Source organism: Balaenoptera musculus, chromosome 21 (assembly GCF_009873245.2).
Source record: "Balaenoptera musculus isolate JJ_BM4_2016_0621 chromosome 21, mBalMus1.pri.v3, whole genome shotgun sequence".
Lineage (NCBI taxonomy): Eukaryota > Metazoa > Chordata > Mammalia > Artiodactyla > Balaenopteridae > Balaenoptera > Balaenoptera musculus.
The window spans coordinates 33,795,465-33,822,775 of NC_045805.1; the positions used below are offsets into that span (position 1 = coordinate 33,795,465).

At 37.4% G+C, this 27,311-nt stretch overlaps 1 protein-coding gene across 1 annotated transcript in view; it reads right to left on the reverse strand.

The window, feature by feature from the left end:
* Positions 1 to 27,311, reverse strand: part of KAT6A (lysine acetyltransferase 6A) — a 108,808-nt gene that overhangs the window by 35,566 nt on the left and 45,931 nt on the right. Inside the window, exons 3-8 of the mRNA XM_036838496.1 lie at positions 18,001 to 18,109; positions 14,196 to 14,311; positions 13,521 to 13,602; positions 10,658 to 10,793; positions 9,010 to 9,326; positions 6,436 to 6,554 (exon numbers count right to left, since the gene is read on the reverse strand). Of these exons, the coding sequence (XP_036694391.1) occupies positions 6,436 to 6,554; positions 9,010 to 9,326; positions 10,658 to 10,793; positions 13,521 to 13,602; positions 14,196 to 14,311; positions 18,001 to 18,109 (879 nt within the window). The remainder of the gene's footprint in view (positions 1 to 6,435; positions 6,555 to 9,009; positions 9,327 to 10,657; positions 10,794 to 13,520; positions 13,603 to 14,195; positions 14,312 to 18,000; positions 18,110 to 27,311) is intronic.

A 27,311-nucleotide genomic window follows, 5' to 3' on the forward strand; every position in this document is an offset into this window, starting at 1 on the left:
GGAATGTCCCATACCGTATCTGTGTGCAGTTGTCCAGAAAACGTAACGAAGATGAAGATTCGCCAAACAATCTCTATACATCGGTTACCTATGTACCTGTCACCACTTTCAAAAATCTCAGACAATTAATGTGGATGAGAACTAACTGCTTAAAGTTATAGAACCGCCTTCGCACCTTGACTTTCCTATTCTAGTTGTAGCTAACAGGCTCATATATCTTAGAGCAGTTCCCAATTACAAGATCATCTGGAAAGTGTTTCCTAAATACTGTGCCTGGGCCGCTTCTCCCCAGTTCCTGGAGTTTCTGAATACCTGAACAGAGCCTAGGCAGGTTAAGATGGTTTTGAAGTACATCCTGGCCTGAGAATGACTGTTTAGGTAGTTGTGACATTGGGCATATAATGTTAATGTTAAGCATATAATTATATGCTTAACATATAATGTTAAGCATGTGTAAACATGCTTTTACACGCATGTTTTGTTAATTCTAAGATAAACATTTTTCTAGGAAAAAAATTAATTACTTAATTAAATTAAATAGGGATAACAATCCTTACCTCATAGGGTGAAGAGAGTTGTTGAACCTAGTTTATTCCATTTCTAATTAACTGTTCAATTCTTTATGCAAAGAAGAAAATTATTTTAGTAGCCCACACAGATTTCAAAAATGCTGTTAACTTTCTAGAACCACAAAAAAAAAAAACAATCAAATCCTTCAAAATTAGAAAGCACTAAAATTACTATCGAAATATAATGTGCTATTTGGTGATATTTTATGTAAAAATCATTCTATATATTTCGAGGAGGCTGTTATGCTCTTCAGTGTAATGAGTTGAATACAAATGCTTCTTTCTGGTGATGCATCTTTTAAGAAAAACCATTTCTTCCAAGCTCACAAGATCACTGTTGAAATATAATTCCAAACAAAAGCCTATACTACTAATTTCTTATGCTTCTGTTTTTCTTTTTAGAGGTGGCTCTTTTTCATGAAGTGTTCACTGACTAGCTAATAATGATGGAACATAGTACCAGGCAAACTATATCCTTCTCCTGAAATTAAAAAACAAAAAACAAAAAAAACCAAAAACAAAACAAAACCAATTAATAGGTGACTCTTTTTTTTGGGGGGGGGGCACTTGCTAAACATTTCAATAATGCTCAACTTAATTAGATAATGTATCACACAAAATTTAATTGTTCAAGATCATCACTATGAGCCATCACTATTGGATTTGCTTTTGTGAGTACGTTTCCTACTAAACAGTAAAAGCTCTATGAAAATAAAAACAATGTCTCATTCATAGTGCCTGCACCTAGCATAGTTTCTAGAACAAAGTAGGTACTTAATAAATGATGGATTTTTGGTTGGATGGATTCCTATATTAACTCCTTTATAATCTATCTCTTATGAAGACTGCATAAGACCCTGTAATAAAATCTTCCCGCAAAATTTGTGGAACAAAGGTTGAAGCAGTTTCTACTAAAGAATATCTAGGCTCTCAAAAATGACTTTGTATGTTATGTTTATGAATGCTTTTATTATTTAAAAGCATCTAATCTAATCAATAGTGACTCTCCCCACTGGCTTCAACCCACTTTCTCTGTTTCATTAGGTCAGAGAGCCAGGAAGCTGTCCTTGACAACCTCCCGCTCCTTTACACTGCACATTGAATCTACCACCAAGTTCTGCTGACTCCGTCTCTGAAATGCACTCTAAATCCATCCACTTTTCTCCCATTTCCACTGCCACCTCTCTAGTCTAAGTCACCATCTTCTTCCATCTGGATCACTGAAAAAGCCTCTAAATTGGTTTCCCGGCTTTGACTCTTGCCTAATTCCAATCCATTCCTCATAGAGTGGCCAAAAAAAAAAAAAAAAATTAATGCAAATCTGATCTTTCTATTTCCTTGCTAAAATCATTCAATGATTAAAGAAGATGTGGTAGATATATACAATGGAATACTACTCAGCCATAAAAAAGAATGAAATAATGCCATTTGTAGCAACATGGATGGACCTAGAGATTATCATACTAAGTGAAGTAAGTCAAAGAAAGACGAATATCATATGACATCACTTATATGTAGAATCTAAAAAAAATGATACAAATGAAATTTATTTAAAAAACAGAAATAGACTCACAAACATAGAAAACGAACTAATGGTTACCAAAGGGGAAAGGGACAGGGAGGGATAAATTAGGAGTTTGGGATAACAGATACACACTACTATATACAAAAGAGATAAACAACAAGGACCTACTGTATAGCACAGGAAACTATATTCAATATCTTATAATAAACCATAATGGAAAAGAATATTCTAAAAAAATCATTCAATGGTTTCCCACTACAATTACAATAAAAACCCCAATCCTAACTTATGTCCTCAGCTTATCTCTTCAGCTTCATCTTTTGTGACTTTTATTCACTGTACTCTAGTTATACTGGCCTTCTTTCAGTTTCTCAAATTTACCAAGCTTCTTTATGCCTCAAGACGTTTACACAGGCAGCCCCTATGTCTGGAACATTCTTCTTAGTAGTTCTGTGCCTTGCTGACTTTCCACTCAACCTTTAGGTCCCTGTGTAAATTATCACCACCCTAAAAGAGGAATCCCAGACACCTGGACCAGGAAGTGTCTACTATAACTTCTCATTGCATTCTTATTTTCTTCCTATTACTTATCAGTTTGTAATAACAGATTTATTTGTATGATTGTTTACTATCTGTCTCACTCATGAGGCAAAGTTTCATGAAGGCAGAAGCTATGACTTTTTGTTCAGCCTATAGCTCTAGTTCCATGCCGGGCACATGAATTCCAAATGAATGAACCTCATGCAGAAATACCACCATCATCAGAATTTCAGTGCACTGCCAATGAAAATAAGCACAGATTAGAATTCAAATATCTAGTTATTTCTTTGGTGCTAGATACATACATGGACAATCACAAGTTTAATGAAATGCTGGAAGAAACACACAATTAGCCAGATTATTGTCAATACAAATTTATATTGTCTCCACTGGGTCTCAGCAAGGCTCAGCACCCCTTTTAACTCTCCCTAGTAATCTTTCTCTTCACACTCCTATTATTCCAACTCCTGGCCCATTCCTCCCAGCAGAAAATTTCATTTAAACATCCATTCGTTACACAAATATTTACTGAGCCTTTACTATATTCCAGGTACTTGGTATAAAGAGCAGTGACCAAAAAGAAAGTGCCTGTTCTCAAGGCACTTACATTCTAGAAATAAATATTTACATTCAGGAAGTGATAAGAACTATATAGGACAAGCAAGGAGGTAGGGGGACACAGAGTGATACAGTGGGGATAAATGTATGCTATTTCAGTTTGGGATTTAGGAGGGGCCTCTCTCATGGGTGACAGGAGCAGAGACCTAAACAGAGTGAGCCAACTAGATGTCTGGGCCAGAGGAAGGGCAATCCAGACGGGACGCAGTAAGTGCAAAGGCTCCAAGGCAGAAGGGTGCCTGGTGTGTCTGAGGAAGAGAAGGAGGCCTGTGGCTGGAGCAGAGCAAAGAAGGACAAGAGGGGGAGGACAACGTGGAAGAGGGGGGCAGGCACAAGGTCACGGTGGGCCTTTTTAAACATTCTAAGCAAGACTGAAAGACACTGGAGGGCTTCTGAGCAGAGGAGTGGTATGTTTCAAAACATTTACTCTGGGCCCTGTATAAAGAATATAGACTAAAGATTGGGGTGAGGAACAGGAGTGGAAGCAAGCAGATGAGTCTGGAGACATTACAACAGCCCAAGCAAGAGGTGATGGCAGCTTAGGCTAAGACACAGGTGGGAGGGAAAAGCAGTAGTCATATTCTGGATATATTGTGAAGGTAGAACCAACAGGATTTGCTGATGAACTGAATATGTACAGAGCATGAGACAGAAAAAAAATCAAGGATGACACCTCTTTGGGCCTGAGCAAGTAAAAGAACAGAACTACCACTGACTCCTATTCTCCAATAAAAGGAACCAGGGATTCTTAGAGAAATGGCTGAATCTACAGCTAGAACAACAAGAGCCTAGGATATACTGCTGTGGCCAAAAGTAAATATGAATATGGACTATACAAATATTGAATCATTTTGTTGTACACCTGAAATTAATACAATGTTATATGTCAATTATACCTCAATTTTAAAAATCACCAAATGAATAGAATAAATTGGAGAAAGTAACACACACAAAAAAACCAAAGTTAAGGGTGAGGTAGAGATTAAAATCACAATACATGTTCTCAATCTGTGGGGGGCAGGAAATGACAGAGACACGTCAGAATGATGCAGGGGCCGGCTTGAAGTTCCCCCTGCCCAAATCTGGAACAATCTGAGCATCAAAATAAATATCAATAGCAACAAATGATAACTCATAAAATAAGAATCTACAAGTCACAGATAGACAGACATATGGATAGAGGGAGGGATGGATGGATGGATGGATAGACAGACTGACAGGAAGAAGGAAAGGCTCTTCCTTACAGCAGTACGCCAATTAATAAACATAAAATAAATGATGGAATTAGAAAATCATCTAATTCCATCTAAAGCAACCAGCAAAGTCTAGCAGGTAAAATTTGATAAGAAACAGGATATTTACATAAAGTGTATTCCCACAAGATACATATCAATAATTACAGAGGGCAAATGATTTCAGAGAGAAGAAACAAGGCACGATACCATTGTAACCAAGTGATCAAGTTAACATCACTTGTAACAGGATGAACACCTACTACGTGCCTCCTGGTATGACACGCTGACGAGGACACGTCACCTCTGTAGACATTCTACAAAATAAATGACCTGCACATGTCAAAAATGTCGAGGGCGTGAAAGATAAAGACTGAGAAAGTGTTCCAGGTTAAAGGAGACTAAGGAGACACAACAAGTAAACGAAATACATGATCCTAGACTGGACAGTGGACCAGGACAAGGCTTTTTTTCCTTTTGCTATAAAGAACATTAGTGGTACAGCTGGTGAAATTTGATTAAAATCTCCAGATTAGGTAACATGCTTCACTGGTGTTAAATTCCTGATGCAATGACTGTACTGTGGTCACGTATAAGAACGTCCTTGTTTTTAGGAAATACACACAAATTAGCAGGAATAAAAAGCATTAGCATATGTCTGCAACTTATTCAGGAAAAAAAAATGGTCCTTAAAAAGTGAAGAACTCCTTTGAATTCCCACTGAACATCACGTAACTTTCTACTACAGTACCTATAACACTTTTTTTTTTTTTACTTATTGTCCGGAAAAGAATATGCCTTCAGAGGTTAAGCAACTTGTCTGAAGTAGACGTTAGTAAATGAAAGACCAAGGTTTGACCTCAGATCTACCTGACTCAAAGCCAATACCTGGTTAAATCATAAGACAGTGAAATGCCGAGTAAATGTTTGCTGAATATTTATACTGTTGTCTTTATTTTTCAAAAGTACTCTACATAACCATCTATTCACTAATGGGTCTCTTAATCCAAAGAGTTTCACCTACGCAACAGGAATCCTCAGCATCAGCCTTATAAATTCTTAATTTCAAGAAAAGAGACAGAACTCAACTTGGCTTACACACTGAGTTGGTGGCAAAGAAGGAAAAGACAAAAGATAAACACAATCCAAAAGAGCCTTTATGATTTACCCCTGCACTCTTCCAATCTGTTCTCCTGCCATTATCTATACCCTATGTTCTTCACATTTTCCCCCATTTTCAAATCTTCGCACTTCTGTTCCTTCTAATTATATGGGACCCCATTCCTTGTCATCCTGATAAACTCCTATACATTCTTAAGACCACCTCAAGTAGTATTTCCCCTCAATGAATCCTTCTCTGACCTCCCCAGACAGAAGTACATACTTGCCTCCCATACTCCCCAAATTCCATGTATTCTATAATTAAACTTTCACATTAAGGAAATTATCTATTTACAAGTCTCTCCTGGCTAGAGAATGAATCCTGTCATTTTATTTACCTTGGCATCTCTAGCATCTGGCACATAAGTAGGTTCTGTGTCTGTACATTTATTATCTTGCTACGTGTTAACAAAGGATTAAGGCAGAAGCATTTAATAAATATTTCCTGAATTAATGAGTATGTATTTTATCACTTGAGAGAGGCTTGGTTTTTGTTTGTTGGTAAAATCCTAAACTCTTCTTCATACATAAGACAGAAAATATTGATAAATAAACCAAGCTCATTTGATACTGGTAGTCAAAGCAATGTGTTTATCTGCAAAACCAAAGCAGTTATCATGGGTTTGAAAAGAACACCTTAACCAGCAAACTATGCACACGCACAAACCACATCTATTCGCAGATCAGATGGATAAATAAATTGCTATTACTGCTTTACCCACAAAATAATTAATCCTCTGTTTCTCATCCATGAACAAACTGCTTGTCCTATCTGAATATTCAACTTTACCTGCAGTGCTTGTTCTTGGATATCACGAAATAATTCCATATCTTTCTCAGTCATGATTTCCTGGCTCCCAAAAAGCCGTTCCTCACTTTCTTGTTTGCCGTCCCAGCCATCCTGATTGTCTGCACATTAAGAAAGGGCTCACGTTATTAATGCTACCTTCAGTTTAGCACATGAACTAGAACAAATTTCAAAAGTCTTAATATTATTTATATAAAAGAGAAGAGGATAACATTAAATTGACTCCCAGAAAGATACTAGTCAATAAACAATATGTACATATTATATCTGCCTTATAATGAAAACCCTGAATTGACTTAAAGCTGCTTAAAAATATTAACTAAATAACTAAATTTAAACTTCATTAAAAGAGATACTTCAGTATATACATACATACATATAAAAGTAGAACAGGAAAAAGGTCTAAGAAGTATGAAGTCTATTCTGAAATAACATGAATATAAAACTTTTAATATGAGTTTAACATGTCAACATGCAAATATTGCTTCTTCATTCTTTGGTAGTATGGAAGAAGTTTATGTTATAGCAAGACATAATTTTCATCACTTCAGAGCAAAACAAGGAAATTTTGCTCCTTTTAAAATTCTCAATGATTCTGCAATCTTCATAAGGCCAATACATTCTTATCTCAACAAAAAGATGTATTTCAAATAGCTACTTTAACTGATGCCAAGTACTACCAACTCCCCTCACATTCTGGGTACCCTTTTAAAGCACAAACTCCAAAGCCTGAGTATCACAGATGGTAATCCTCTGGGTAAGTATGACAAATTATTATAAGCATACACTAAATGATGCACCTTCCTCAAATGGGTAAAGAAATGAGTGAAAGGAGCATTGGGGGATTAAGTAGATCACTATCCTTTGCATTTGAAGATGACACTGATTTGGTCTCACTTCCTCTCTGTATGAGTATGGCTGAAAAAAACCCATTAGTGACAGACAGTTCTCTTTTAAAAATCAATTGCACATACAGTTACTCATTTAGTGTAAGAGGAAGGACAAGGACTCACTCTTGACAGTATTCCTAAACTGAAAAATACATATATAATCTGAAGATATTCTGTGCCTTTAATGCCCCCTAGTGCATGACACAGACGGATGCAGGCACAGATCTAGCACAGTATTCCGCAGCATTGTATCAGATGGTGCAGATTGCTTCTTAAACTCTACAATTCATAAAGAAAATGACAGAGCCAATTAAAGCAAAAGCTCATACCAATGCCTAAAGCTCAATATTGGTTCTCCATATACTTTATACATTTGCTCTAATAATTTCTAACACTTTCCAGTAGATTCTTCTAATAATCCACCGCCAGTGAAATGGTTAATTCAAAAATGCCTTTTATCACGATCTGCTTTAAGAGATTCCTTCCTAAATCCAACCTAAATGGCTTGCATATCTTCTTAGATAAATGTACTCAGAGTGGAGCTTATCTACAGTCTACATGGCTGATAAAGACATGAAAAGTACTTAAATGCTTAAACTGTAGTTAGTTGATTGCCACTCAGGTGAAAAGCCAATCAATACAGCATAAAAGGGGGGACCTGACAAGGATGAGGACTTTTCTCTCCTGCAGTGGACCAATCAATCATTGATATAAGCAGGAATGATGAAGCGGTGAATACAATCACCAATGGGACACTGTGGGGAAGGAAATAAAAGTTAAGGAAGTCCTTGCAGCACATGAGACACTACAGACTCAGCCCTGTGATCCAAGAGCCCATTCTTGTTCTTCTGCTTTCCTCAGAGCCCTTTCTAACTTTCTTCACACGGTTAGGCTCTTGCAACTCAACAGCGATGAGACCAGCTCTAATTATCTGGACAGCTCATCAAAATGTTCTCCTCTGACTTGAATTATCTGCTATACTTTTAACTCTTCTCCACAGATGTTTTCTACTTTGAAAACTAGGGACCTGAGCCTGACACATAAGCAAATGGTCTGAAGCTGTGGTTCTCTTTCTCCTTCTTTTTATGTATAATCCATGAAAAATTACAACTGTATTTGCCAAGATCTGAAGTAGAAAAATCAATGACCTCATCATATTTGCATATAGTTTGGTCTTTCACTTATGCTCAGATCAACAGCATTTTATTGGGTTGGCCCAAAACTTTGTTCAGGCTTGGAAAAACCCAAATGAACTTCTGGGCCAACCCAATATTTACCTATACTCTGCAATATCCTTCCAGGAATAAAGTAAGCATCTTGATGTTCATCACATAATTTATTTTGTAATTTATGAAATATTACATAAAGTTATCCTTGAGTCAAGGTTATACACAAAATTTCTGTAGGCAGATTCTTTGTGGTTCTACCCAAAAAGCATCTTCTTTTCTCTAAAACTCCTACCTGTCCATTCTCCAACTTCACCTCTAGCCTCTAAGTTCCTGCCATAGTTATCACTTGAGCATCACTTACATACATAACTTCAGCACATTCTTATAGTCCAAGACCAATTTTTAATAATCAAATATAAATCTACTCCAGATAACTATTGTTATTCCAAATAACACACTTTGGAATACTTTTTGTTTCTAAGTGAACAAACTTTTACCTGTGGGCCAATCTGAAGTGCTTGATTTTCTGTTGCCCTTTTTCCTGACTCTATATTGCTCAGAGTAGTCCACCACTTCCCCTCGAGGTTTCCGCCCGTCAGGGGAAGGGGTAAAGAATTTGGTAAGGCCATCGATAAGCCCTTTGGTTTTCTTATTGAACTTCAAGGGGACGCTGCCATCTCTGCAGAAGTCCAAGCCATCTATTTGCTCTAGATATCCGTCTTCTGATGACGATGCTGACTGGCTGGAGAGAGTGATTTTACGTTTCCGACCCCTTCCAGGGCCTGTTCGAACTTTGCTGAAGGGACCTTTTGACCTAAAGAATCAAACAGGGAAAAGGGAAACTATTAAAAGAAATCTTTATATGGTTTCTATTTAATATATAACACACAGTAAATAACCTACAACTATATTTTAAAAATCTATATCGTTAAGAATATTCCATAAACTGTAAATATTATATGACTAAAAAGTAATGTTATTAGAAACATCTATTTCTGGGAAGCCTATTCATTTTATAGTGAAAAGAATCCTAGGCCAGGAGTCAGAGGGCATATCTGAGTCATAATTCTGCCACTTACTAGCTGCATATCTTGGACAAATCACATTCTCTTTAAACAACAGTGTCTTCATCTATACAATGAAAGTTGTACCAGAGAAAAACTAAGACCTTTCCAGGTACGAAGTCCAAGGATCTCTGCACCAACTCAGAGTTATACTCTTACCTCTAAACATAAGGATGGGTTACTCTCTGCAAGTCAGGAATCAAAAGATCTTTTTACAGGAAAGTTAAAGCTTGATTTAAGATTTAAAATATGAACTACAACACTGGTTCTATGTATTTCAAGCTGCTAATGCCCACTCATTTCAGCTATACCACCTTCGTCTTAAGTGTACCAAGGGTGGGTAAATTTTGTGAGAGGTTGACAGGCCTAAAGATAGTTTACATATCATCAAAGGTGAATTACTGTAGAGATACTCCAAAGAAAAGAGAAAATTAGCTACTTAATCTTGCCCCACCTCCTCCAGACCTAGCCCAGTTTTCTAGTTCACAAGAGATAATTATATCCCTGATTTCTGTTAACAGATGAAAATTCACATTATTTTACTTCAGGACACAGAAATGGAACGTAGCTATGACCTCAACAGGAGAAGCTATCCAGCAATCTGTACATATAACAGAAATAAACTACTGAGATTACATCAAGAGAAGAATCTGTGAAATGCTTCAATAATGTAATTTTTTCTTCCTTGTGTTTTAGGTAAAAGAAGCAATCTAAGGTAACGGTTTAGAGCCAGACCTTGGGGCCAGCCTATTGGGGTTTTAATCTCAGTTGAACACTTACTATAAACTATGCAAGTTAATCGTTCTAGACTGTAGTTTCCTCCTTTGAAAAAGGAGAGTACCAACAGTACCTACTTCACTGGGCTGGTGGGAGAATTAAATGATTTAACACAAGTCAAGCACTTAGAACAGTGAGTGCCTTGGCACTTTATTAAGGGCTCAGTAAGAGTTAGCCATTATTATTACATAAAAGTGGCAGCTATGACAACTGCGTGTCTTTTCGCAGAGCAAACAAGTGAACCCTGTGCTACAGAGAAGACCCTACGCTCTTCTCCCCTCACCTTGCCACAAGTACAACTTACACCGTGTTTTGTTTCTTTAACCTGTTTTTTGGACGTCCTATTGGATTAGCATAGCGCCGTTTTATCTGTGCCGCCTTTTTCTGTAGAAGTTTTCGTCCTTTTTTCCTAGGTCGACATATCTGACATATCCACATGCCTATAAAGAAAGAAAATTCCACATAAAAGCACAATGGACATAAATACACTGAAAGAGTTCAGATACTCTAAGCCAGGAGTTCTTAACCTGTTTCAGGTCAAGGACTCTCATTTGAAAATCTGATAAAAGCCCCCCAGAAAAATAAACATGAAAACATACACACACAAAATTCTACAAACAACTGGAAGAGACTCACAAATATCCTGAAGGCCACACATGGCTGAAGTCCACTGATCCTCACTTTATACCCAGAACCCACATACGGGCTTCTAATTACTGTTCTGCAAGAAAAGAAGCCAGGTTCCCATAGAGGAATGGCTGAGTCCAGGACTGGAGCTGGGAAAATACAAGATAACCTGGAACAGCTTGTGGTGCCAGGAAATAAAGAAGTGCTCAACAGATGATGAAGGCATGTGAAAAGGACCCAGAACCCAACGTGAAGGAACTCCCAAGAGCCAGATCTGGGTCAGTCCAGAAAAAAAGGAATAATCACAGCAATGGACTATAAGCCGTAGAATAAAATAAATATCCATGAGTCCATAATGATTTGAATAGCTGAATAAATAAATAAGTGGGAGAAAGGGATCACTCTTTCTTTTTTTTGGTGTGTTTTTTTTGTTGTTTTCACATGTCCATTTATTAAACAAGAACTCCTTCATGACAATTTAATACAGTATTTATTAACGATTAGTGTTGAGAAAATTATTTCCCCCTACATACAAAAATACAGATTTGAACACTATGAAAACAATCAGGACAAGTACCGTGAAAAATTGGTTCTTCAAAAGAAATAAAGGGGGAAAACTGAGGGCAGCACAAGGCTTTGTCTGCTGTCAGGGACAAACCAACAGGAGCGAAGGCTTTGGGGTCCCCAAACCACTCCAAATGGATAGAGTCAAACCTGGGAGCCCGTGGGAGCCAGGGGGTGCCCACCCCAGGGCAACCATATCGGCTTCAGAAGCCAGGATGGGAGCTCTGACAGCAAAAACCAAAGTTTGCCAAACAGGCATCACCTCAGATCATCTCACAGCTGGGGATCACTCTTTCTTATAGCAGAATTACAGTTAGTAAATATAGAAGAAATGATGGAAATAGAAAAGTCATCACTATGTAGACAAACACCACAGTAAAAAGTGGTGCATGCACGAATCAATGACTGATGCTAAAGGAGATACAAAGCAGAAAAAGAGTAACTTTAAGGTGTCTGTCAAGTTTCTCCACTATAATCAAGTGGTCCAAGTTAACACCACTATTAATAAGACCAGTATAATATACCCCTGTTATGATACACTAAGAGGGCACAACATCACTTCTCTAGTATTCTTGTCAAACTGCATAGCCTCAGCCTAATCACGATAAAGCAAGAGACAAACCCAAAACGAAGGACTTTCTACAAAATACTTGGCCAGTATTCTTCAAAAGTGTCAAGGTCAGGAAAGACAAAATCTGAGGAACTGACTGGAAGAGAGTAAGGAAATATGACAACTAAATGTAATGTGACATCCTGGATTGGATTCTCAGGACCAGAAATTCAAATAAGGTCTGTAGATTAATCACATCAGATCAATGTTAGTTTCCTGGTTTCAATAACTGTAAGATGTTAATTTTAGGGGAAGCTGAGTAAAGGGTACAATGAGAACTCTCTGTACTATTTGTACTACGTTTCTGTAAATCTGAAATTATTTCAAAATAAAATATTGCCTGCTTTAAGCTTCCAAAAACTTCCTTTGTAGGCATTAAATACACAGGAATGAAGTCCTAAGAAAATCTTTACTATCTTGAAGGATTCTCAGAAGGCCTTTTGTCCACATTTCAAGTAAATGGAAGAGGTAGGAAATGGGGGATACTTATTCTTCCAATACATATAAATGTAGGCTCTTCAAAAGGTGACAATCAATAGTGGCACAGAGGAACTCAAGTAAAATCCTAAAGTGGAATAACTTGGCTATAACTAAGGTTGAGTCCCTTTCCATCAACAGGAAAAATTTCTTCAAACAGACACATCAAGTATCCCATAAGCATTTCACTTAAGAAACCTATAAATCACAAAATCCGAGTTGAAAATGGAATTTATGGTAAGACAAAGCAGAGAAGACTAATGATTTTTTTTTTTTTTTTAAGAAACTTATAAGCATATGATAAGATGAAAATCCAACCAACAGGCAACTGTATCCCAACTAAATACCTTTCAAGGAACAGGAGTCAAAAGAATAGAATAACATTATTAAGCTGTATTCTTCTGATTTGGGCACCTGTTTGTTTGCAAAATGTTATAAAATTTTTAAGGTTTTCGATAAATCAGAGGCCCTGATAGCTTTAGGCCCCTCAAAAGTGATGAGCTGTGATATAATCAACATGACCTAATACAACTTCACTTCTTCCTTTCAAGAAACAGATATTTCAAACTATTACATAAGGCAAGTATTTTGCCCTCTAGCTATAGAGAGTTGGCAAAAAATTATAAATGAACACCTTCACCCTCCATGGATACTTAAATAATGAAAACAGAGGAAACTAATAATAAATCCACACCACATAAGAATGTTAGGATGCCTAAACAGAAAGACTATCCCCACCTTTAGGGTGACTGCTCGCTCTCTTTCTACTTACACAACACCAAATAGAAAGATGCAAATTATTCTCTCATCTTAACAAAGCAGATTAAAAAGCGCTTTCACTAACCTGCCCCTTTATATTGCCAGACTGATTTCAGAAAGTATTTCTTACCTTTTGGCATCCGGGTGAGTGGCGGATCACAACACTCCATGTGAAAACCTCGGTCACAGGAATCACAAAAGAGCATGTTATCCTAAAGGAGAGAAAGAACAGTTTGGTTCAACCTTGTGAAACATGTCAGGATCACGACTTCATGAAACCTAGGAAGCTCCTTTCCATAAAGAAGATGAGTTACCATAATAATAAAAGTTCCCTTAATTTTTATTAGTTGAGTAAACGGACAGCCTGAGTTAGCAAAAAGTTTTGCTTCATCCATCTTTAATAAAAACTAAAGTTTCATTACTTTTAAGTTTATCCAGTAGCCAGATACAAGCTAACTTTAGTCTGTTTTAATAAAAGAAGAGAAACAGATGACTGTAATTAATATAACTGACCATCCCTAAATGAATACCTCCATATTACTCAAACAAATTTCACGAGTATTTCTTTAACGTAGCTAGTCTCTCTGCAAACATACAATTAAGGTGCTTCAGCAACTACCTAGAAATCATCCAAGTGTCAATGAGCAAGTATTCTAAACTAATGATGTGTAACTTGAAGGAGCTACTGTTCTAAATTCTGCTGGACCAAGTGACTGAAAATAACCAACCATACTTAAGAGGAAAATGCCAGTTGTACATTCTACTTCTAAATGAAATATTCACATTGGAAGACGAAGATACTCACTGCATTTTTGCCTTGATCGCGACAGGAGCTGCACGTTTTACACTCGATGCACTGCCACCGTAAGGCCTTCACTCTAACCGTTAGCTCGGGGGAAAACTTTAAACAGGATGGATGACCTAATAAGGGGAAAGTTCGCAAACGAAACAATCAAGAATCATTTTGTAACTGTATTAAAGGAATGAGGTAGAAAAAGGCAATTTTCTTAAATCAAAACATCAAGGAAAACAAGAAGCCCCTGGAAGCTTGCCACACACGCCTCATCAGGACTGGGCACTCAATTCAGGTTTATGCGTGCTAAATACATCACCCTCCCCAATTTGATTATAAAAAACTTGACGAACTCCAAACTTTTATTAAGCCTGCATTAATTAAAGCACTATGTGTGTACACATGCTCCCATGCATACGAATACAAAACATGCCTGGGCCATTTCTGGAAGAATAACACAAAAACTGTTTACAACTGTAACATCCTAGGATATAGAGCTATAAATATTTTGCAGGAAAAGGATTTTACATTTTACTTTATACCCTTCTGTGCTCTCATTTTTAAAACAATAACATGTGTTACTTTTATAACTAAAAAATATATTTTAAAAATCCCACCATTTAAAAGTGAGTTATGTGCTCATGATTTAAGGCACTCAAGCTAAAACTAAAACCTAAGCAATATTTCTACTGTGATCAAAATTAATAGTAACAGAAAAAAATGTTTCCTCTCCCAAAAGTTAGTATCAGTTTGATTCTCAAAAACTTAGGGTAGCCAATTTGCTCTCAACTCTGAAAAGATTTATCCCTTTCCTCTAAAAATTCGTTATGTTTATTTTTCTTCAGTGAGAGAAAGGGTTGGTTAAATTATCTTCTCTCCTCTCTCTTCTATCCCTAAATAATTTTCTCTTTTAAGAGATGATAAGAAATTTATCATCAAAACATCACTAACATCCAAGGAAAATGGAAGAGGTGTAAAAGCCTCACCCATAATCTCATCATCCTAGAACAGCCACTTTCGTGTCCTACTCTTCCTTTGAAAAGTAACTAAAGCCCTTGCATGGTTTTAATTATAGAATATATACGGCTTTGTTTTGCTTTTCTCCATTATTTTATTCAAGCAAACTTTATATTTACATTCCTTAAACTGATTATATTCCACTGACTTGACACACTATAACCTACCTGACCATTTCCCTGTTGCAAATATTTAGACAATTACCCGTAACAGTTATTAGATCACTAAAGTGAATTGTTTCATGATGATAGATTCTTTCCTTCTTTTAAGTTAATTCCTGAGAATAAATTCCTGAAAGAGGACCTGGTGAGTGAGATGAAATAAACATTGTTATAGCTTGAGAGGTAGACTTGCACTGCCAAAACATGCTTCAAATCCTATGATATAATACCCAGTGCCACCAGCAAAGCACAAATATTTTACTGCAATTTTATCAGCTCCAGTTTGGGCTCTCTTATCTTTCGAGCTCTATAAAAGCTATAAAATAACACTTCGCTGCTGCTTTGGTGTGCGCTCCTATTATTATTTGGGTAGAACATTTTTCACACGCTCAACTCTTAACTTTCTCTCGTGTGAACTGCCTATTCATAGGCTCTGCCCCCAGACTTCACGCTTAGAAATGTAAGCACACGCTCTATACTTTAGAGCTTTTGGCCCCTTGCCATATTTAATGCAATTGTTTTTCTCAAACAATTCTTGCTTTTTAAAATTTGGGGTATTTTAGTTCTCAATTTGAAAAGTACCAAATTTCATATACTTGACCATGTCCATACTTTCTTCCTTGGTTATTCTGATAGCCAAGCTCCAAGCAGCCCTCCTGGTAACAACACCAGTTCACGCCCTTGTGTAGTTCTCTCCCACACCAAACAGGATACTGCTGAAATGACAGCGTGACTTCCAAGGTAAGTATAAGAGATGCTGCCAATTCCACCTTGCTCTTTCTCTCAGATACCTGCTTGGGGGAATCAGCCGCCACCTGTGGACACTCATGCAGCCCTATGGGAAGGTCCACAGGGCAAAGAGCTGAGGCTTCCTGTCAACAGGCAGCATTAACTTGCCAGCCAGGTAAATGAGTCACCATGAAAGCCTTCAGATGACACAAGCACAGGACCTGCAATCTTAATTGCAACCTCATGAAAGATCCCAAATCAAAACCACCCAGATAAGCCACTCCCTAATTCCTGACCCAAAGAAACAACATGAAATAAACAATGTTTGTTGTTGCTTTTAGCTGCTAAGTTCTGTAGTAATTTATTTCTATAGCAAGGGTAACTAATAGTTATTTATCTTACTAGTTCTTTAAAAGTCCCCTCTACAGTAAGATTTTCAAAGTACGCTCTTCCCTATCTTACAGAAACTCAGAGACCACCTCAAATATAATGCTTCTCAGAAGGCAGGGCTATAACACAACCCTCTCCCTGCTCCCATTTCATTCCTACCTCACCTAAACCAGATTCATTTTTACCTGTTTTATATATTTGAGTTCTCATAAGATTTCTTAAGGGTTCCATTACTAAAATAGTTTGGAAATCACTGTATTGTATGACATGTCACTATATTTTTGTCTAACCTTTTAGGATTTTATGGTTTATATTTAACTGTGAAACCCACCCAGAATTCATTTTGGTTTGTGGTATTATGCTGAATATGGTCACCACTACTCGATCTCTTCCCACCTCCTTCTAATGCCTTCTATACATAACAACCGAAAAGCTGAAGACTATACTTCCCAGACTCTCTTGCAGTTAGGCTCTAGATACGAATTAAATTCTACCAATGGGATGTGTTTGGGTGATTTCTGAAAGGTAGTAATGAAGCAAAGACCATCTTCTTCCTGATACTGTTTTCTAATGAAAAGTTATGAAAACGCCAGTTTCATAACTCTCCACCTTCATGGCTATCCAGAAGCAGTTGTGACAATGGCCGAATTCAGCATTTCAGCACCAGCTACAGAACTCAACGGTTCTGCAGTACTTCCCACTTCCACCTTTTCCAGATGGAGGCAGATGCAGTGGCTCCCTGGTGGGCCAGTTCTGCAATGTCCCAGGAAATCAGTCCTTGAGGCCCAGTCCAGAGCTTGCCTCTTCAGCCCTTCCAACGATCTCACAAAAACCTGATTCTAGTATTAAATTCCTCTCCCCTTGAAGTATGTAGTGTGTTCTCTGCTTTATGGACTAAATCCTATTTGTCACTGGTATAAAACACTGACCATTAAGCCAATGATTAAAGATACTGCAAAGTCGCGTAAGTTCTTAAAATGCAGACCAAGACTATCTCTGGAATTGACAAATTAGGAGACTCTTTGCAAAACCTTTTTTAGAGCCCAGAGTTTCACACAGCTCACTAAATTGCAGTGTCAACGCTCTATTTCCCAATGTGACATATGTAAGTTTCTATCAAGAAAAACAAATCTGTTATCATCCTGGTTCTATTCATGAAGCCTGAGGCATAAATCAAGAAAGATAAGTAGTGATTATTAAAGAAACCAGCAATAACTTCTAACTGATTGCTGTGATTCGAACAGATGTTTGACAATGAAATATAAAGACCAACAGAAAAAAATAAGTCTATGGAAAGCTTTTTATAAAAACAACAGTAACAGCTGAGGCCTGATTTAACTTAACCGAATAAAACATTTCAACTATACATTTAAATCCCTCCCTCATCTAGAAGCTCATCTCAGGTACCTAAAACCAGAATCAAATTAAAATGTTCCTTTCTTAAGGACCAAGGGTACAAACTCCAGTCAAACATCCTCTCGCCTGAGGGCACCTGTCACAAGGACACAAGGGCTACATACCACTGTTGCCGCAGTCTGCACAGGAGATTAGTTCCTCTGGCTTCTTTTCTCGGTTTTGGTCTTTTGTACCAAGACAGAAACTACAGATGGGGATTGGTTCAGCAACTGGCTGTAAAGAAAAACACAATTCACTCAGGTACTGGGGCTTTTTTTTAGTATAAATAAAAAGACATTACAATTACAGTTGTAAATTCCTTCGAGAGTTACATATGACTTTGGGACAAATGTATCCCCCTCCTAAATTTCCAACAAAGTAGGTGAGTTTTTACCAAGCTGCTTTGGCTGGGCCTTTACAAACGGTCCCCGTAGTGACAAGTTTGGTCCAAAAAATCATATCCCAATCATGTTGGTCACTTAGAAACTAAATGATACAGTGTGGATTAGGCAAAGCAAATCCATTACCTAAGAATGAAAAATTCAACTGAATTAAGCACAAGAAATCATAGTATCAGCCCTTAAAAGGCATGTGATGTAGGAGAAAAATAAGATGTTTAATAAGCATAATGAAAGGTAACAGTAAGAGCTCTGTACAAATGGGAAGGATAAATTCCAACTGTGGTTTGGAAGAGAAGGGTTGAACGAGGAAGGTAACACATACTAAGTGCCAGTACTTAATACGTGTGTGTTATGGTATCTTGAGAAGCTTGTCCAAGGACAACAGATACTAATTGTTAAAAGCAGGTTTAAAGCTAGGTCTCTAGGTTCCTCCACAGCACTGGATGGAGAGAAAGGCAATACAGGTAGTATAAACAAGGTGAACTTCGGTTTGCAGTCTGCCAAGGCTAGTGCTTAAAGGATATGGCTTCCGTGATAAGCGGAGGGAGGAAGACTAGACCAGTTCTTTAAGACTGCCACTGAATGTCTTATAAAGAACTTGGACTTTATCCTCAAGAAAAGACGAACAGGTTACTGAACCAAGAGATGATCAACTGTATTTGACAAAAATAATTCCAGTAGCAATAACAAAGACAAACTGGGGAAAACCTAAAGATAGGTAGAACATTTAAACAGGGATTGCAATAGTCTGGTGAAGACAAGGTAAGAACCTGAACCGAAGCTAAGGGAATGGAATAGGAAAACATAGCTATGGACTCAGAAACCAGCTAGTTGTGGAAGTGACAGAAAAGGAATTAAACATGACTAACTTAACTGCAAAGATGGTGATGTCATTAACTGCGAAAGGTGAGTCATTTTAAAGAAGAAAACCAGGAGGAAAGCAAAGGGATGATGAATCTGATTTCAGGTGTGTTTAGTTGGAGGTACTCTCAGTCACCTCTCAACTACTTATGCTAAGCATTGTGCAGGACAGTGATACAAACCCCTCAAGATGCTTTTAGTCTACAGGGGAGAACAGATGTTTGCAGGTACCATGATAGGGAAACAAAGGAAGAAGTGATCAAGTAGGGAAAAGTGGTATCAGGGAAAGGCTTCACAGAGGTATCTGACAGGCAGGCATACCTGAAGGGGATGTTCAAAGAAAATACAGAATCATACAGAATTGGATTTGGGAGTTGGGAGGTATGAGCTTAGTTTGGGACTTAATGAGCTTAAAATGCCTAAGAAACATCAAAGGGGCAATGCCCATGGATCTGGAGTTCAAGAGAAAAGGTGGTCTGGAAATAAAAATCTGGAAGTCATAGACAGTCAGCCCTCCATATCCGCAGGTTCCACATCCTTGAATTCAACCAACCGTGGCTCTTAGTCAGTTGAATCTGGAACCCGGACCCTGCAGATACCTTGAGGGCTGACTGCACATACAAAATGGCAGTAAGGCCATCAGAGCTGATGAGTCCTCCCATGGAGAACAGGTGGAAAGAAGAAAGCCAAGGTCAGAACATCAATACTTAAGGGACTGGCAGAGGAAAAAGCCTGAAAAGGAAATAGACTAATCAGAGAGTTGGATGGTACATCAACGTAAAAACGTCCAACACAAGCAAACTAACAGTACTGCTCAGCCAAGAGATAAAATGAGAGATGAACAGCAGGAAGCTGTCTTAACAACTGTGCCTGTGGTAAAGACAACCACATCCTTTCTTTAAAAAGAAATATGAAAAGGAACCAGGGAATAAAGTCGGGAAAGACTTCATCCAGGAGTAGAAACTTGAAGTAACCTCTAAAGAAGGCAGAAGCAAGGTCAAGAGGCTTAAGCTTTATGCTGTAGCCTCTAAGTACCACGAGAAGATTTTAACAGAGGAATGATATGAGTAAGATTTGAAGTTTAGAAAAGTCACTCTGTACGTGGTTGGAAATGGACGGGAAGGGATATGATCTATGATCCAGGCCCTGAGTAACAAGGGCCTGCATTAAGGCACTGATGAAAGGACTGGAGAAGAGACAAAAGAGGTGTTTAAAGGTGTAACTGGCAGGAACTGCTGGCTAATTGATTTGGGGTAGGGAACACAGTAAGAAGGACGCAAGACTAGAAAGACACCATTAAAGAAGTGAAGAGGCAAGCCACAGAATGGAAGATATTAACTCACATTTAACCAACAAATGTTCATATCCGGTACTGTATATACAAAGAACTCGTACATGTCAATAAGGAAAAGACAGACAGAAGACTTCAACAGGTACTTCACAACAGAAAATACATATGTGATATACAAGTGGCCAATAAACATACGAAAAGATGCTCAACCTCACTAGCCACCAAGGAAGCAGATCTTCAAGGAAGGCTAAAATTATGAAGACTGGCAACAGTAAGTACTGGCAAGAAAGTGGAACAAAAGAAACTCTCTTACACTGCCGACAGGAATATAAATTGACAAAACCACTCTGAAAACTACTAAAAATAAACACAGCACACCATATGATCCTGCACTTCCACTCCTGGCTATATACCCAAACGAAGTACATACACACAATATATAATAAAGCATACACAAAAATGAGCAGAGCAGCATTATTCATAACACCAAAATCTACTCAAATAAAAACTACCCAAATAACTATCAATGAATGGTTACACAAATAAATTATGCTATATCCATACAGTAGAACATTAAACAGTAATGAAAATAAACAAGTTACAGTCAACAACATATCACAAACAACAGCCAAAGAATAGACCCAGAAGAATACATAATATATCATTTTATTTATATAAAGTTCAAAAATAGCTCTATATTATTATAAGTCAGGATAGTGATTACCTTTAGGGAGAAAGAAAGAGGTAATGAATTGGAGAGGGACTTCTGAGGTATAAATAATGTTACTTTTCTTGACCTGGATGATGGTTTCATGGATCTTAATTAGGAATTAAGGCATACACTTACAATCTGTGTACTTTTCTGAATATATATTTTAATTAGAAAGTTAAATTTAATTATGAACATCTATTGAGTAGGACTGTGGTACTCAATATACTCAATATACTCTGGAATATTCTGAAAGAAATACCGATGGTGATTTAGACAGTGAAGTTTGGAACTTAGAAAAGAGGCTAGAGATAGATTTAAAAGACATGAGCGTGCAAGTGATAACTGACAATGCCCAGTGAGAGGGTGGAGGTAAGTGGAGTGGGTGGAAGGGGTAGAGAGTAAAGGGAGGGGAGTGGAGAAGTGAGACAAAGTCGGGATAGAAGAGCAGCAACATTTAGAAGCATCAGAGGAAAAGCAGGCCAGAAAGGACCAAGAAGACAAAACAGAACCAAGAGAAGTGATGACACAAGAATTTCAAGAAGCAGAGAGCAATCAAAAATCAATGTTGGGAAGATAAAGTAACTACTGGATTCTACAACTGAGAAATAGCTGGAGACCTCACTAAGACAAAGCCCTTCTCAGTGACAGGATAAGAACTGAAGTCACAGGAACCAACAAGCTGCCATGCAGGGACAGAGAGTAGACAGGAGACAGCTAAAAGGAAATGACAAAGGGTTTTGATGTGTTCTAGTTATTTCAAATGAGAAAGACTAAACCTATTTAAATGTGGAAGAGAAGACACACATGGTCAAAGAGATTCAAGAAACAAGAAATAACAGGAACATATTATGTAGTAAGGATTAGAGCTACACTGTTCAATATGGCAGGCACTACAATATGTGGCTATTTAAATTTAAAATAAAACTAATTTAATCCCTCAGTCATACTAGCTACATTTAAATTGCCCAGGAGTCACATGTGGCTACTGACTACAGTTTTGGACAGCAAAAATATAGAACTATTTCATCATTACACAAAGTTCTACTGGAAAACACTGGCTTAGAAAAGAGAATGGATTTGTAAGCATAGGTAAAGGGACTGGCCTTCACAGACAGAATGGTGTAGATGCATCCTGCTTGTAGGTGGGATGGTGGGAACAGGGAAAAGTCGAGGATGCTCAATTCCAATAGCCTCATTATTTCTGGAAAATAGGAAGTAAAATCACCTGCTACAAGTGGGACAGGGATTGGCTAGACAGACCATGAGAAAGTGATAACTGACAGAGAAAACTGAGAGGTGAGACTGTCTGGGTTTAAGAACAGAGGTAACAACAACAACAGAAAAACCTCCTATCAAAATGGAAATGGACACACATTCCTCAGGCAAGACAGAATCAGCAAAGTATGTATTAACATAGAATAAATTTGAAATACAGAAGAGAAAAGCTGATGGAATCCCTGCAAAGTGGCCTCTATATTTTCACTAAAATAGAAGGCTATGTTTTTGCTTAAAGAGAAGTAGATAGGTATGGGTTTGGGCATTTACAGAGAGCAGAAAAGTCTGAAAATCTGCGTGGAAAGTGATAGGGAATCACTTTGTGATAGAAAATAAAACTGTCAATCAGCCCTAACCACAAAGCTAAGATAGGAGAGAATCAATTTGTAGTATTTCCAATCAAGACAGCTGTACAACTTTCCTTAACACCTCGGAAGCCTTGGACTCACAAAATCAGAGAACTGTATATTGACAAGATAAGCTAAAGGGTGGGAATTCCCCAGAATGCAAATGCAAATATTTCTACAATAGTGGGCCACAAAGTTAAGGCTGGACATCACAAGCAGAACAGGGCTTGACAAACTGAAAGTCTGAGTTAAGGACCCATAGGAATCCTGATCAAATGGAAATAAAGGTCCAGTAGAAAGTAAAAGAAACAGAAAAGTAGAAAGACTAAAGATTGTGGTTAGCAGAGGAGTGTTAGAGTTTCTGATTTCCTACGTATGAAGTTCTTGCTAATAAAGAAAACCCCAAATAGCAAATGTGCATGAATTCTTTAACATTTAGTAAACACTATTCTAGACAATTGAGGGTACAACGGTGAGAAAGACAAAGCTCGCACTTTCAAAGAGTTTTACATTCCAGTTGAAAGCAGAAGAAAGTAAAATTGAAGACAATGAAAGAAGTCAAAAAGCTGGGAAAGCATGATCTTAGAAGAATCATATACGTGTGTTCAACTCAGCAAAAATGATGACTGTGCCCAAGATAGGAAAGTTTTGCAAAAACTTTTTTAAGTTTTAGAGAAAAGAATATTGGTAAATGACAGCTCTCCCCACCACCCGCCTGCACACACACACAATCAGAGCTCATGGTGGGAAGAACTTCATGTCAGAACTTGTTCAATAAGAGAACAACAATCATCTGAGAAGTGGTAAAGATCAAGGACTGTGTATCAACTTGTCTTCTTGGGTCTCTCCCCACCCACCCTCTTTTTAAAATAGGGATAAGAGTATGGAAAAGTAGCTCCACTAGGAAGATATGGACACAGTCCAATGTAAGGATCTGCTACTGGTAGACTAGTGGTTCCACTTTCACATAAAGTGCAGTGTATCATTTCAGCAGTCTGGCTAAAAAAGAAACAAAGCTGGGTTCAGATAAAGAATCCTGTATAACCTGCAGTCTTGGAGCTGGAGAAACCTGTGTTACAATAAGAAGCTACAGGGCAGAGCAGGAATAGTATCATAATTCAAATTTAGTTACCGTAATTAACAGATATTAAGTTAATCTGCTGCTACTTCTGAGGGATAGATTAGATCATACTTAAGGAAGCAAACATGCAAGGATGAAGAAAAGAGGAAGTCTGAAAAACAAATTGTTATTCTTCAGTATAGGAAATGTAGTCTTAAAAAAGCAAAACTATGCAGTAATCTGTGTCTTCAAGCATATATCTTTGTCATCTAGAACCAGACAATAAAGTTCTTAATGGCAGAAATGTTATTTAAAATCATACCTAAGAAATCTTTACCAAAACTATCCCCATATGTTCCTGTATGTTCCCTGTAATATTACTGCCGTTAGTATTTTTCATATATGATCACTGCTCCACATTACTAGATTTTGTCTACCGCAAACAAAATAACTGAGTTCATGCAAGTCCTTCGTTAAAGTTGGAGGAAAGGGGTGGGCAGTGATTTAGACATACTGGCTGCATGGTTAACTTGCAGCTGTGCAGGCGGTGCAACTCAGTTATTCTGGTACTTATCAAACGACCACAGTCTTAGGCCTTGCCTACTCCCTACACAAAACAATTTGATTATTATCAGCAATAAAAAGTTTAAACAGTATTGGTATTTACAGTGTGAAAATAAGACAGGCTGGAAAGCAATTTGTTAAGTCAATTAAAGACACTGGTCCAAACAGACTCAAATTTTATACAGACAGATACTTTTCAGTAACACATGGCAGTACAGCCATAATTTCCTTGAACTAAACACTGTACACTGAAGATGTTTATTCTTTGACGTCACAGGACCAAGCATAAAAATAATAAATATTTTAGCTACCAAAACAAAATTGAATCCATAAAGAAATACTATTACCAACAGTGATCGTGATATTTTAACTAATTGATAATTTCAGGGGTTTTTAAAAAAATTATTTTCAGGGCATTTTTTAAGTGCAATTTGGGAAAGAGTAACAGTACTTTGAGGATGAGTCATTTTAGCTGATGAACTAGAAGCAAAAAAGTGGTTTAAATAAATCATCTAGGTTACAAAATAAATCTGAGGTTTTCTGTGTTGATCAAATAGAACTGCTAATCAGTTAACTTTGTGATTTGTTTTAGCATATGCCTAACCATATCGTGACGTGTGTAAAAAATTACAACTCCAGATAATTCTCATTCCCAAAATATCACTGAGCATGAAAATCAGTGAGAAAAGCTAACACTACATTGTGTTCACTGTAAGATTTGAACCTGAAATGTACTGGGGTAGTGATATTCGTAACATTTTCCAAGTAAAACTCTACCAGCTGATTTCAATTATCCTGTATCACAAAGATAAAATAAGAACAATTGATAATCCACGAGTAAAGTTTTTTAAAATATGTATAGAGATACACGATATGCAATATAATCACTGTTCCCAGAACTGTCCAAACGTAGTCCTTATTTCTGATTGTTCTCATATCTATGTAAAGTAAACTTACTCCTACAGCTAATAAAACAAGAAAAAAAACTGTAGCAAATGACTTTACACACCGTTAAACACAGAGTGAGCCTGTTAGAAGGTAAATCAGAGCAGTCGCTTGGTGCCCCAAACTCTCCATCCAGCCCAAGCACTTCCAGCTTAAAGGCCCCACGTGACCTGTACCCCCCCCACACAAGCCCACAGTGGCCTCTCTGACCTAATCTCCTATTGCTCTCTCCCTCTCACTTTCTACTCCAGCCTCCTTGCTTGCTCTTTCTTTACAAGTCAATTGTTCCAGGCCTTTGCATTTGCTTTCCTTCTATCTGGAAAGCTCTTCCCTAGATCCTTCCGATCTCTACGCAAAAGTCACCTTCTCAGTAAGGCTTTCTGTGTCCTCCAACACTTCAAAGCAACTCACCAGCTACAATAATTCATAATCCCCTGCCTTGCTTTATATTTTCTCCTTAACCCTTTTCACTAATTAATATATTGTGTGTGTATGTGTATCTTATCATTTGTCCCCCACTAAATGTAAACTCCATGAAGGCTCTGATTTCTGTTTGTTGAGGACTGTATTCCTAGTACTAAGAACAGCGCCTAGCATGTAATATGCATTTGAGAAGTGTTGTTCAATACATTAATCAAAGTACCTTGAAAAACTGGTAATAATAAGAAAAACAGTATCTTAGAAAGAACAATGAGTTGGTTATGAGCCTGATAAAGCTATACACAGCTCAATAATAATTTTAATAATATAAAAATGCTCTACTGTTTCCAAGTAATCTCACCAAGTGATTTCACGGCCTCAATAACTAAGTTAAGATTTCTGTCACAGCAACCTACTGCCATTCAATTTCTCAAAAGTAGGGGGAGATCTGTGGCAGGAGGCACTTAAATTGTACCCTGTGTCATGGGTTGCCCTAGGCTGCCTTAAGCACCACGTTGAGATCTCCACAATAATCACTGGATGGCAGCACTGAGGCAAATACACAGTAGATGCTCCCATTAGTAGACACATGGTTGAGTAGCATTCTGACTTGAGTTTTTGGAAATAACTTTGATTAAAAAAAGGACAGCAAAAATTTTGCCCAATGATCTCTATTACATGAGGTTACGCCATGAAAGAAAATAAATTTTGAACACAATCATTTAGACAATCTTAAATATAATGACATTTTCTAAATACTGAGATACATCATCTGAGATATTCCCATCTTTATTAAAGTCCAATTTTAATTTTCCCCAGACTTGATGTTAATTTTTTAATCCACTATATACCTGTCACTGTCTTCATTTTCTAATATCTTCTGAGGACCTCAAATCCACCTTTATGTTGTCTCTGTTCTTAAACACTGACATAAAGGATAATCAAGAATCTGTTTTGTTGCAATTACTTCTTTCAAGACTGACCTGAATGATAAATTCTGGAATTGTGACCACCAGAGTTTTCAAGGAAAAAAAACCTGCGCTTAGACTTATGATTTCATAAACCTCTAAGAGATCCTGTCACAGGCTATCAGGCAATAAAGATTTGTGACTTCTTAAAAGCTACAAATTCTCGTTTTATGACCACTAGAAATGATTGAGACGAGTTAGCAGAGCCAATGTTAAGAGTATGAAAGAAGTACGTAATTCATATAAGACTCCCTATAATACTCAAACATGCACTAAGCAATAATAATGGTCATATCGTTCTTAGACTTAAATACGAAATATCTACAAAGCACTATAAAAAATTATATTAAAAACTTTATGTTCAACTATAATTATTGCAACTCATTTTTTAAAAAATCAAGTGGCAAACCACAAAAAGGAATAATATTGTATGATTCTACTTATACGGGGTACCTAGAGTGGCTAAATTCATACAGACAGAAAGTAGAATAGAGGTTACCAGAAGCTGGGAAGAAGGGGAGAATGGGGAGTCACTGTTTAATGAGTACAGACTTAAGACGATGAAAAAGTTCTGGAAATGGATACTGGTGAT